The 15,018-nt window shown below is 31.5% G+C and overlaps 1 protein-coding gene across 1 annotated transcript; it reads right to left on the bottom strand.

The window, feature by feature from the left end:
* Positions 1-9,879: 9,879 nt before the first annotated feature.
* LOC130805546 (uncharacterized) lies at positions 9,880-10,479 on the bottom strand. The gene has a single exon (XM_057670323.1). The coding sequence runs from the start codon at positions 10,477-10,479 to the stop codon at positions 9,880-9,882; it is 600 nt and encodes a 199-aa protein (XP_057526306.1).
* Between the last annotated feature and the right edge of the window lie 4,539 nt (positions 10,480-15,018).

Here is a 15,018-nt window from a genome sequence, read left to right as displayed (position 1 = left end):
GTTGATGGGTATGAGATGATGAGATGATGGAGGGGGTCGAGGATGAGTCGGGAAAACATCCTCGTGTTTTTGACTTGTTAATAGAGGCATCTCAAAAGCCTTTGTACCCTGGATGTACAAAGTTCACCAAACTAACAGTCGTGTTGACAATCTTCAATGTTAAGTCAAAGTTCGATTGGAGTGACACTAGTTTCACAATGTTATTAGAAGCATTAGGTGAGATGTTTTCTGATAGAAATGAACTTCTAAAGTCAACATATTATGCCAAAAGCTCATGTGTCCTTTCAGCTTAGAGTACTATAAGATTCATGCGTGTCTGAATAATTGTGTATTGTATCATAATGAAAATGAAAACTTAGATGAGTTTCCTAGGTGTGGGTTATCACGTTACAAGCGTAAAGGGGCTCGAAATGCTAAAGGGCCCCCGGCTAAGGTATTGTAGTATCTTCCAATAATACCTAGATTCAAGAGCTTGTTTTCTATAGAGAAAGATGCGTCTAATTTAAGTTGGCATCTGATAGGGTGAAGAAAGGTCACTTGCTTACACATCCAGTTGATTCTCTAGAGTGAAAGACTATTAATAGGTTGCATAAGATATTTGAGGATCATCATCATCATCATTCTACCCAGTGTATCCCGCTCATAGAGAAACTATGGACAGGGTCTAGGGAGGGAAGGACGGCGACAACTTATACCCATAAAGGAAAGTGTAGCCATCGAGAAAGATAGAGACGTAACTACACGGGATAAAGATCGTAATTTAAGGCTCAAACTGTGTACTAATGGAATGAACCCATTGGTAAATTGCAGAAAGATTATTAGTGTAATAATTATGTATATTATTTTTATTTATTGGAATAACTCATTCATTTTGAGGCCAATATTAGTATAACTCAAGTTGCACTTTCTGCATTTAGTTGTCAAAATGTTGTTATTACTACAGCTAGTGCTATATTTTGGCGCAGAACTACCAATTTAGTAGATGTGCTAACTAAATCTTTCCAGCTTGATCCTCAGATCATGAAGTAGCTTTAGAACCACATGTTTTGATAACCTGAACAAATTTATTGCAATATAATAACAAGATGTTAACTAATATATTATTAATAAAGTATAAATCAATGATAAAAAGTTCCAATTAATTATTACACGTAATTGAAAATATCTTGAAAATATCTTAAAATAATGTATCTATTTACCCACATAAATATAGAATCAACTAATAAGTTATTCATGAGCGTACCATACAAGTAGACCTGGGAAAACGGTCGGTCGGTCGGGTTTTGGGTCGGATCAATTTCGGTCGGGTCATTTTCGGGTCGGGTCAGTTTCGGATCAGGTCAGTTTCAGGTCGGATCACTCTGGGTTTCGGGTCGGTTCGGATTGACCCAACGGGTTACCATAAAACATTAGAATATCCAATCGACTAATACAACATAAAAAAAAATCATTAAAATGTCTAAAAAAAATCATTAGAGAAATTACATGTACGATTTTCAAAAAATAGTTGGTATGTCAGGTTCATTTAAGTGCAAGAAAAATAGGGGAATTAATACTTATTTTGAAAGACTTGTAAGATACGCGCTTTATAAAAGTTATTTTGTTTATTATAATTGTAACGTTAGATAAAAATGACGTTAAAATTATCTTCACAATTTTCATGTTGGAAAGATATACAACTAACTAAGTACTTATTTCGTCTTATAAGATACGCGTTTTATAATTTAGGGTAGCGACATTCGTTTTTTGAAAAGCTCATTCAAACGTGCGAAACGTTCGTATAAATTATATTGATTTGCTTACTGAAATGTAGAAGAATTAAAAACTCATTTGACTGATTTAACAAGATACATGTATTCAATTAAGATGATTATAACATCCAGTTTTTAAAGAAAAATAATTACGATGGCTAAAAAGACGTTAAATACGTGTTTTTTGAGATCTGTTGATGAGTTTTAGGGTTCAAGTGATATACTCAATATGTTGAGATACTTTGAAAACTAAAATTTTATTTGAAATGAATTCTAACATTGAAATTACTCTAAAAATTGATATTATATCTGTCAAAACAGGTCGGTTTCCGGTCGGGTCATTTTCGGTCGGGTAATTATCGGGTCGGTCATGTTTCGGATTAAGTCGCTTTCGGGTCGGTCGGGTTCGGGTTTTGTCGGGTCGGGTCCCGGGTTCATTTTCGGGTCGGATCAAATTTTCCCAGGTCTACATACAAGTATAGAATGCAAGATGAAAAAAAAAAAAAAAGCATTTAGACACCTTTCCCTAGCATACCTCTGTTACAGGGCCAAGTTTCAAAAACATTGAATGAGATTTTATGATAAGCACAATTATTTGCACTTATTTATCATTTTATACTCCTTAATGGCCGTTGTTAGTAATTTCGTGCTTATTTTGAAGATTTATGCTACTATACCAATTTTGGTTATTCATGTTGATTTTGAGTGGTTTTGATTGTTTTAAGCATAATTCTTATGGTTTTGTAACGGTCCAGGGTAAAGTGACTCGAAAGATCATATGAAAATATGAACTCCGGTTCACACAGCGGACACTAGGGAAGTATCTCCTCTATGATCGTCAACGTTCCATCGATAAAGAAATAAAATAAAAGCAGAAAACAATACCAAAACGATAGAGATAAGTCAGTGGAAGTTCCAAACATACAACTCGAGAGCCTATTGGCCTCTAGGTAAAACAAAAGAAAAATAAACGAAACCGAAAAGAAAACCAAGTCAATACACATCAGAGACTTCATACAAAATATTAATCAGGTTGAATACAAGCAATGTGTTCACCCTAGCATGCAAAAGCTCTAATTCATTCATCACTAACTTAACTCCAGCTTGTAACTTAGCCCATCCTGTTCGGGTCGTTCAAGCAAAAAAAAATCAAATTCTTTTGGAAGAATACACATGGGAGGGCTAATCCCAAGGCAACCACCGACCTAAGATGTTGCCCGTCCTTTGCGGGTCATCAGAGGTAAAGTATGCATACCTCCATGGTGACCGTATTGATCTAAAGCTGCCATGGGAACAATAACTGTAATAATCCAAACCAAAGTATTAACCCAAACAGTAACAAGTACATCAATCCTCAATTTCCAAGTTTAACTTCTTTCAAATTATTTGAGGTGTCTAAGCATTAAGTGATTTACAATGCCACAACTAAGATGAAACAACACCACTTTGCACAACCAATTATAGAATTATAGTCTAAGTGTGTACCTCGAAGCGCTGCAAACAAATCGAAGTTCAACACGACAGGAATTTCACCCTCTTATAAATCGAGGTCCTAGACACCACACAGATACAAAAATCACGTATTAGTACGTGTTTCCACAACAAGGATATTCTACACTACCAAGGCATGACAAGGCTTCATATATAATTTTAATTAATTAAACGTTAATCGTAATAATTTCCAAATTCAAAAATACAACCAGAAAGTTTTCTGGCCTTTTTGGACAGATTCGAAAATTCAAACGAAAAATCCGACTTCACCATCACGTCCGGAAGTCGCCAATTATGTTGCGTACCAAATATCACAATTTTTAACACCCATTTACTATTTTTAATAGATTTTAGCGTTTAACAACCCTATGCGATACCGACGAACAAAACGATAACAAAACGCACCCCAAAAACACATGAATATATATATATATATATATATATATATATATATATATATATATATATATATATATATATATATATATACATATATATATATATTATATATATATATATATATATATATATATATATATATATATATATATATATATATATATATATATATATACATACATATATATATATATATATATATATATATACATATATATATATATATATATATATATATATATATATATATATATATATATATATATATATATATATATAATTCCTCATAAGTTAAAGTCCTTTTTACAATAGAAAAGAATTAAATCATACATATATATTTATATGTTTATATATACTTATATACATAAAATTATAAAAATACACAATCCTCATAAAACGTCATAGGATATCATCATATACATAAAGAACTATGTTATAAAAGAACCAAAAATTTCATATGACAAAACTTGAATATAAACACATTTTTTTTTTAATCAACACAAAAACTCCAATATAAAAAATTTTATAAATAAAATTTATAAGAAACAATTCAACTTTATAAATAGAATTTTTGTTTCAATCAAACGTACTAGGTTGGATTGAAACACCCAAACACCCAAATTGCACCTTGAAAAAAAAAAGTTCTTGATGTGGCCGAATGAAAGGAGTAAAGAAGAGGAATTTTTTCTGATTTTTTTCTCACTTGCAAATGTTAGGAAGAATGAAGAAAAAAGAAAATCAAAAGTTTGATTATAAGGAATAAAAAAATTAAAGAAAAATTAGTTAAATGTGCCATGATACACACTTATGAGAGGAGTTACAAGACTCCTCCCCTACACATTCCCAACCGGTCACCCCCTCAATTACCCACAAATTTTATTATTTTTTTAATTAATTAATTATTTAATTATTTTTTTTTATTAAAACGGAAAAGAAAACACTACGCGATAACAACGTACGTCATAAAACACGTTACCGTTAATTACATTTTTAAAAAAAATTTAATTTACTTTATTTCTTATAATTATCTATATAATATTCTTAATTTAATAATATTTTTTTAAAAAGCCCGATAAAATAACGGGGTGTTACAGTTTTAATGATGATGAAGTTTACTAAGGGGATTTTAGCTTGGATGAAGATGTTTGACAAAGAAAATGAGCAAAAGAGTAAAAGTGTATTTATAAGGCAAAAATTTGGGTATTCAATTTGGGTGATCCCGTTAGTATATTTAATTCTCAAATTATATTTGCTACTATTTTGTTAAATGGGATGTGTGATTTTATATGATATTATACTTTATATATTTAATTCTCAAATTATATTTGCTACTATTTTGTTACATGTTGAATTTATAATAGGAAAAATTACCTAGAATAATCCAACATTTTTATGATTTTTCTAAAATAATTCCACCTATTGATTAACCATAAATCATACCAATTTTATGGGGTATTTGCTTAGAGTAAACTTGGGTAACCTCATGACCTGCTATAGTAGGTAATTCAAAAAAAAAGTAAACTAAAAATTGATGTAATATAAGAGAAATACTTTGAAAATTTACATAAAGAATTCTTAATAATTAAAAAAATCAGAATTTATTTTCAACAACTTTTTTAACATTTTTTTGATCAGGTTACCCTGTTTGGTTAGCATAGTTGCCGACATATATTTTTATTTTTGATACTTGATGCTATTTTTGATCTTCCCTTTATTTGTTGTAATCCAATTAGGAGAGTTGTGCACACTAGGGTTACCTAAGACTACTCTGTTGGCATAGAATTATTTAGTGACGACCTCTTGATGAAGTAGGTATTGGGGTAAAGTCTTGGCCTATTGGCGTTCTCGTTTCCTAAAATTAATAATTGAGTATGTGTTTGTTATTATTAAATATCAAATTAATTAATTGGTTTATGTGAATTTATGTTGATTTAAACATCTTGATTTCAAGAACAAGGTTGAATTTCTGAAAATAGAAGAAAATTGAGAAGAAAAATAGGAGAGGATTATATTCCCCTTTTTATTTTTTTATTAAGTATATATGATTACAAAGATAAGACTATACATATATATATATATATATATATATATATATATATATATATATATATATATATATATATATATATATATATATATATATCAATATGTGTCTAATGAATGTAGGTAAAGAGTAGAAATTAGACTAAGTATGTCTAACACCCCCCCCCCCCCCCCCCCCCCCCCCCCCCCCGCAAGTTGGAGGGTGATGACATCCCCAACTTGGAAACCAGTAGATGATGATCAGGCCCAGAGAGGCTTTTGGTGAAAATGTCAGCCAGCTGTTGTTTTGTGGGAATGTAGGACAAACTTATCAAGCCATCTTGCAATTTTTCCCGCACAAAATGGCAATCCAGGGCAATATGTTTAGTGCGCTCGTGATCGACTGGGTTCTTGGCAATGTAGATAGCAGCCTGGTTATCACATTTGAGAGGCACAGGAACAACAGTAGGTATAGTAAACTCATGTAATAACCTGGTAAGCCATGCAAGTTCAGCTGTAACCCGCCTCATTGATCTATATTCAGCCTCTGCAGAGCTTAAAGAAACTGTAGTTTGCTTCTTGCTTTTCCATGAAATGGGACTGCCACCGAGAAGAATGAAATACCCACTGACTGATCTCCTGGTGTTGGGACAAGAGGCCCAATCTGAATCACAATATGCTTCAAGTTTCATATCGGAAGATGCATTGAGAAGGATACCTTTAGTATAATCCTGCCTTAAATATCTTAAGGTATGCAAAGCAGCTTGCCAATGAGGTTCTCGAGGATCTTGCAAGAATTGACTCAAAAATTGTACAGCGTATGGAAGATCTGGTCTTGTATTGGTTAAGTAATTCAATTTGCCAACCAATTTTCTGTATATGGTAGGATCTATAATGGGCTTGCCAGAGTCATGTCTTAATTGGAGTCTAGCTTCCAAAGGGCATTGAGCAGGAGGAGCTGTGAGATGATTAAATTCTTTTAATAGGTTTGCTGCAAATGTTCTCTGTGTCATGATCACACCATGAGAAACCTTTAATATTTCAATGCCAAGAAAATAATGTAGGGATCCCAAATCCTTTATCTTGAAAGTAGAGTGCAAAAAAGTTTTTAGATTATGTATTTCTTCCAAATGATTGTCAGTCAGTAAAATATCATCAACATATATTGCTACAAAGATAATGTGCTTGCCCATGGATTTATAAAAAAGAGAGTAGTCATTCTTGGATTGAATATATCCTTTTGATTTTAATGCTGTAGAAAGCTTTGCATGCCATTGTCTAGAGGCTTGTTTGAGGCCATATAAGGACTTCTTTAACTTTAGAACTTTTGTAGGATCAGAAAGAGTGAAGCTAGGAGGAGGTTTCATGTAAATATCTTCGTGCAAATCCCCATGTAAGAACGCATTATTGACGTCTAATTGATGCATTGGCCAATTCATTTTTACTGCAGTAGCAATGAGACTTCGTATGGTGGTCATCTTAACAACGGGAGAGAAAGTTTCAGTATAATCTATTCCAGCTTTTTGAGTACAACCTTTGATAACCAATCTGCTCTTGTATCGTTCTATAGTACCATCAGCACGTTTTTTGATCTTGTAGACCCATTTACTTGAAATAGGCTTTTTGCCCTTAGGTAATGCAGCCTCTACCCATGTGTCATTAGCTTCAAGAGCAGAATATTCTTGGTGCATAGCATCCTGCCAAGCAGGTATGGCAACAGCCTCCTCATAATTTGTAGGTTCATGTATCTCAGTAGTAGGGGGATGCAAAGAATTATTAAGTGTTGAATTAGTAAAACAACATAGATGATTGGGGATAGAAAAGATGAGGTTAGTGTGTGAGGACAATTATGAATGCAATCAATATCAGAGACTGAAGAATGCAATAGAACATTACTGCAAATATAGTCATATAAGTAGGGTGGTTGACGTGTTGTTCTAACTGACCTTCTGAGAACAGGGACTTGAGTGGGATGTGAAGGAGAGAGAGCAGTTGGTGAAGAATGATATGTGGAGGGATGTGAAAGGGAGTTACTGATAGTATAATGAAGAGGGACAGACTCAGTGGATGTAGATGAAGAATAAGGAAAATCAAATGGTGTGTCATTGGCAAAGGGAAGAAAAGAATTGCTGTGTTTAAGAGAGGGAAACAATGATTCATGAAAAACAACATCTCTGGATATTTGGACTTTCTTTGTATCAATATTATAGAGTTTATAAGCTTTCTTACCTAGAGGATATCCTATAAAAATGCAAGGTGAAGCTCGTGGTTGAAATTTGTCACGTCCTTGTCTAAGAGTTGATACATAACATAAACATCCAAAAGACCGAAGGTGAGAATAAGAGGGAGGATGGCCAAATAAGATTTCAAAAGGTGATTTATTGTGAAGAATTTTCATTGGATACCTATTGATAAGATATGTAGCTGTGAGAATGCAGTCACCCTAAAAAATGATAGGTAGCTTAGATTGAATGAAAAGAGCCCTAGCTACTTCTAACAAATGGCGATGTTTTCTTTCAACTATGCCATTTTGTTGAGGAGTGTACGAGTACTAGTTTGGTGAAGAATGCCTTTAGAATGGAAAAAAGAAGTGGCAGCTCTGCTGGATCCTAGTTCAAGAGCATTGTCAGATCTGAAAGTTTTGATTTTAGCATTGAATTGACTGGAAATCATTTCAGTGAAGGTTTGTAGAAGGGAAAAAGCATTACTTTTAGTTGTGAGAAGGTGAGTCCAAGTAGCTCTACTAAAATCCTCAACTATTGTGAGAAAATATTGATATCCTCCATGAGTGGCTGTGTGATAAGGTCCCCAAACATCAACATGAACAAGTTCAAAAAGATGTGAAGATTGTGTTTGGCTTAGAGAGAAGGGTAACATGTGTTGTCTAGCTTGTGGACAAATGTTACAACATTTAATAATATCAATTGAGTTATTAGGAAAAAATGAAAGCTGTTGGAGCTTGTATAAGGGCGAGTGACCCAATCGTTGATGCCAAATATTACCATTTTCATTATGTTTAACAGAATTACATAAAGCTGTATTCAAAGAAAGAGTAGAGATAGGAGTATCAACAGTTTTAGGTCTATTATCTAGGATGGAAGATTTGAGATTACAGTTATTTGTAGAAAAAAAATCAGCTAGATTACAAAGTTTGTCTAATTGAGTAGAATCTCTGTAAGTATTGATTGGATGAGATACAGTGGATTTGTAATCTTTCGAAGTGTGAGAAATAGGAAAATGTTGTAGAAGATACAGCCATGAGTGCATTTCACCAAGTTCCAGAGGCCTCTTCATTAAGGGGCCCTGAAAATAACATTTAGAATTAGTGAAAAGGGCAAAAGAAGAAGTCTGAGTGCATAATTTGCCTATTGAAAGCAAGTTATACTTGAATTGAGGAACATGAAGAACATTATGAAGAATGATATCAGGGTGAATGTGTACAGAACCTACTTTATGCACATGAACAACATGACCATTTGGTAAAGTAATATGATATGCTTGGGGAAGGATGTGTGTTTGTGTGAACAGATTGGCATTATGACACATATGATCACCAGCACCAGTATCAATGATCCAAGTATAATCAACAGCTGACCAACCATTATGAGAAATGCAATTTCCAGAAAAAAATGAGGAGAAAAGGCTGTTATACCAGAAAAATTAGTGGCTGTAAATGCTTGACCAGTATGTTCTGCAGAATAAGAATGAGTATTATGATCGCCAGATGGAGGATTAGGTTTATTATTGGTTTGTAGATTACTCATCATAGCCATTAATTGATTGAACTGAGTTTGAGATATATTTAGAGGATTATTGGTAGAATTCCAGGTTTGTAAAGCTGGAGAATCATTCAGATGTCCATTGTGCTGGAAAATTTCTTCAGGCTGTGAAGCTTCATTGAGTTGCTGGTACATAGCATTGCCAGAAAATCTCTTATTTTTAGTAAACTTAAAATCCTTGGGAAACCTTACAATTCTGTAGCATTTATTTGCAAGGTGCCCTAATTTCTTACAGTGAGTACATATGAGTCTTTTGCCATCCAATTTTTGCTTCTGACTTTGATTATGCTGGAAATTTTGCGGATGAATCTGAGTATGATTTGATGCATACATTGAGGCTGATTCATTGATGAATTGTGATGAAGCATGAACTTCTCTTTGTTTTTCTTCTTGAGATAATAATGCATAAGCTTGACTAATAGAAGGTAAGGGTTTCATCATGAGGATATTACCTCTAATGTGATTGTAATCACTGTTGAGACCCATAAGAAATTGAATAAGACGTTGGTCTTCATTAAATTTTTGCAAGCTTGAGCAGCACCACAAGAACAAATAGGTAGAGAAGATAAAGTGTTTAACTCATCCCAATTTTTCTTCAATTTAGTGAAATATCCAGCAATATCATTCGTACCTTGGCCTGATAACCGTATATCTTTCTCTAATTGAAATAGCTTGGCACCATTCGCTTGACCATAGCGATTTTCAAGTTCTTTCCAGATGTCGTAGGCGGAATCCGAATAAAGAACACTCTCAGCTATGTCTTGAGATAAGACGTTTAAAATCCAGGAGGTGACCATATCATTGCATCTCTTCCACTGAGGAAACTTCAGATCAGTGACACTAGGCTGAGAATTGGAACTGATAAAGATCAATTTGTTCTTTGCTGATAAGGCGATTGACATAGATTTCTTCCATGAACCAAAATTCGAACCATTAAATGGTTTGGAGACCAACAATAAACCAGGATGGTCAGCAGGATGGAGAAATAGAGGATCGGAATGGTCAAGAAAACTCAAACTAGGATCTTGATTTGTCATTGCAAACGAACAATTGAATCAATTATAGCAGCGTGAAAGCAGAAGATAAAGAAAGAACAAACCAGAATCTTGATTAGGGTTTTGCGAATGAACAAATCAATTGATTTTCGTTGGCGAAGATAGAGTTAAGAAGAACAGAAAACCTAGATTGACGAAACGATTTGAAACAATCGAAACTGAAATGAATTGATTGAGAGATAATCTAGGTATGCAATGAGAACCTTTACATCTGATACCATGTTGATTTGAACATCTTGATTTCAAGAACAAGGTTGAATTTCTGAAAATAGAAGAAAATTGAGAAGAAAAATATGAGAGGATTGTATTCCCCTTTTTATTTTTTTATTAAGTATATATGATTACAAAGATAAGACTATATATATATATATATATATATATATATATATATATATATATATATATATATATATATATGTATATATATATATATATATGTATATATATATATATATATATATATGTATATATATATATATGTATATATATATATATGTATATATATATATATATATATATATATATATATATATATATATGTATATATATATATATATATATATATATATATATATATATATATATATGTATATATATATATATGTATATATATATATATATGTATATATATATATATATATATATATATGTATATATATATATATATATATATATATGTATATATATATATATGTATATATATATATATATATATATATATATATATATATATATATATATATATATATATATATATATATATATATATATGTATATATATATATATATATATATATGTATATATATATATATATATATATATATATATATATATATATATATATATATATGTATATATATATATATATATGTATATATATATATATATATATGTATATATATATATATATATGTATATATATATATATATATATATATATATATATATACATATATATATATATATATACATATATATATATATATATATATATATATATATATATATATATATATATATATATATATATATATATATATATATATATATATATATATCAATATATGTCTAATGAATGTGGGTAAAGAGTAGAAATTAGACTAAGTATGTCTAACAATTTATATTTTTTATACAAATTGATTTTTAACTCAATATACATTTTTAAAAATAATTTTCAACTCAATTATTTATATTTGATTTTCTTAAATTATTTTCAAAATTTAATTGTTTTACGGTATGGAGTTGAAATTACTCAATTTCCTGATTTTGAGACTTTTTCCCTTATTTTTCTTGCATTTTTATTTTTGCAGGTTATTGATCGCGTGGGGATCGTGGAGTGAAGTTCACCTAGAAAATTAGTTTTTATTAGTTGTCATATGTCAGTTAAAATTTCACATTTAGTTGTAAGAATTGTTTAGCTGTTAAATAGTACTTCCTCCGTTCTTTTTTGATCTTCCACATTACTATAACGGGTAATTTCAAAAGTTCTTCCACTGTAGAATACTTTCTACTTTTTAGAAAGTTTTTATCCAACTTTTACCCCTTAAACCCCCCCCCCCCCTTTTTTTTTAATGTACCTCTTTTCTTTTATTTATAATTATTTTCTCTCTCATACTTTCAATACAATCATTAGTTAACACTACTATTTAATTAAAATAATAGCCACTATAACCCAAAGATTCTATCTTCCTTAATATATGTGTAAAACCCAAAGTGAAAGATCAAAAAAGAATGAAGGGTGTATAAAATTATTTTATTCACTTATTTCTAAGTAATGCTCCATAAGTAGGTTTTGGTTAAAATTTTTTCTTAAAAATTTGTTTTTCTTACAAATGTGTTTTTTTTAAAAAAAAGTTAGGCCTAATTATGGGGGTGTTACATGTGAAATATGAGAAAAATTAAAAGAAACATTGAACCATGAACTAAAAAATTGTGATGCTTAAGATAACCGATATTGAGTGGTGTAAGGAAATAATTAAAATATTAAAGACAAAAAGTATGAAGTATCATCATTTAAGAATTGTATTTTAAAGTTATGAATAAGGAACTCAGGATAGTGATAAGCCATGAGTAATTGACAAACAAATATAGAGAACAACAAGAAAGGGAATAATTTTGTAAAAGACAAAAAACGTCCAAAATCAGTGTTGTAAGGGAATATCAACTCTATTTTTTTTGTCACCGGGGCTTACCCGATGGAATTGAACGTGCCACTTCACCATTGTAGGTCAAAATACGGGCAACACCTGGGCAAAAAGCACTAGTCTAGCGCAATGGCATTATTTAGGACCCTAAGCGAGAGTACGTGTTACGGTCAAAGCCTTATTCCACAATTTCTATCAGAGTTCAGGAGGTTTCAATTCTCAATTCTAGCTAATTGAACTCTCTGTGTTAACTGCGATTAATTAATAATAATAGGTGAGTTAGGGTGGAAATCTTAATATAATAATAGTAGTTATTTGAGGAAGAAATGAGAAAATAACTTGAGAAAAGATAAGAGTAATTTATCCTTCAACTTAATAGTTATTGAGTTTATTAATCCTACCAACTTGATGCGCATTTAATTATAGAACTAGTTGTCGAAATACCCATTTTTCTATTTATTTATCATTGTTATTCTAAAATCTTAATTCCAGGACAAATAATTCTCTTATTATTTCTTAGTTTTGTTTAATTCACTAGTAGGCATTTAATAAAGATAAAACTTAGTTCAAACGTTTTCTTTAGGTTCAACCTCTACTCGTTATTTACTACAGTAAGAGTTTTATGGTAATTATAAATTTAGGGGGCGTTTGGTTGGGGGTCTTAAGGAAAGGGAAAGGTAATGGAAATACCCCATTCCCTTTGATGTTGTTTGGTTCCCATTTTCAATGATTTCCTTTCCCCCATTTCAGTTTTAGGTTTATCCAAATGAGGTAAACCTCATTTCCCACCTCCCCCTTCACTTTCCCATTCCATTCCCTCCCCCATTCAGCAACTCTACTGTCATTTTTCTCCTTCCTCGCGCCTCCTTCCTCAACAAAATTGTTGCTGCGTCCTTCCTCCTGCTGCTGCTGCTGCGCGTCCTTCACTTGCTCTCCCCTTCAACTCTCTCCCCAAATCCCTAATCTTACTCCACTTCTTCTCCTCTTTCTCTTTCCTCCATTAACACTAGATCCCTAAATCTTCCATTAACAGTTGAGTCTTCCTTTTTCTTCTTTCTCCTTTTTAGATTTCTCACTGTATCGTGTTGATTGTTACAAAGGGAATATCTCGATTTTGCTGCCGCCATTCTTCTTCGTGTTCTTGTTGAATCTGTGTTGTACTGCCATTGATGAAAGCCTGCGTTTTTGATTCTTGTTGTAATTTCGTTTCTGTTGCGTTCTTGTTCTAGCTACCGCCATTGTTCTTGTTGCCGCCATTGTTGTATTCTCTGTTCGAGTGAATGAACTTGCATCGTTTTGGATTTTGTAATCTCTGTACCGCCATTCAGATTTTTGTTCCTATAATCTCTGGATTTGTAGGATGAATTGGATTTCTGGGTTGTTCTACATAGATTTCTGTACCGCCATTGATGAACATCGTTTTGTTGTTCGATGAATTGAAGTTCTTCGCCATTGTTTTGTTCCTTTTCTGGGTTGTTCCTAATCTCTGTTGAAAGGGAATCAATTAATCCAACTTGAACCAAACAGTCACAAAGGGAATCAATGAACAGTTCATTCCGTTTCCTGAACACAACCAAACGATTAGGCTAAATTAGGGGAATCCATTCCTTTCTCCTTCATTTTCTTTCCTCATTCCATTCCGATTCCCTTGTGCGAACCAAACGCCCCCTTATATTCAAAAGGCGACAAATGGAAGCAAAAAATCATAACAATGGAGTTTTCATTTAAGAAAGAGAAAATTAATAGTAAGGTTTAAAAATGGAAGGGATGCAACTTCACAGTATAAAATAAAGCGTAAAAACGAATGTAGTTAATTAAACCCATAACTTTTGATAATTGTGAAATTAAACTCCTTAACTTCTTTTAATTGATGTAAATTAGCTTTTTATTTATTTTTATTGTGAAATTAAACACAATTATTATTTCTTGACATATTTTTCTTTAAAAAATGTTGCTGTGCTTTCAATTATATATTTATTAATAGAAAGTATGTTGTAAATAAGGGTGTGCGAAATAAAATCGGACCAGCGGACCTGACTAGAACTGGTTGAGACGACCTAAACCGTACTGAACTAGTTATATCTGATCAAGGCTACAGGTCTTACTAATTCATCATTCAGGATTTTCAGTCTGATCTAAGCAAAAAAACAAATTCTAAGTCAAATTGGATTAAACCAAATATATAAAAACCTAGATAGCTAAAAACCCTACCCTCTCTTCTCTCTCTTTTTCATTTATTTTATTTATTTATTTATTTATTTCATTTATTTTCTTTTATATATTTTTATTTTTTTCATTTATTTATTTACTTTTAGTTACTTTTATTTACTTTTATTCTATTTTTATTTTATTTTAGTTTTTATATTTATTTTATTT

Source organism: Amaranthus tricolor, chromosome 2 (assembly GCF_026212465.1).
Source record: "Amaranthus tricolor cultivar Red isolate AtriRed21 chromosome 2, ASM2621246v1, whole genome shotgun sequence".
Classification (NCBI taxonomy): Eukaryota; Viridiplantae; Streptophyta; class Magnoliopsida; order Caryophyllales; family Amaranthaceae; genus Amaranthus; species Amaranthus tricolor.
This window is presented reverse-complemented; position numbering and strand designations above follow the sequence as displayed.

What these genes read in the sequence shown, in the direction of transcription:
- LOC130805546 (XM_057670323.1), bottom strand. Translation starts at nt 10,479, where the DNA reads ATGACAAATCAAGATCCTAGTTTGAGTTTTCTTGACCATTCCGATCCT.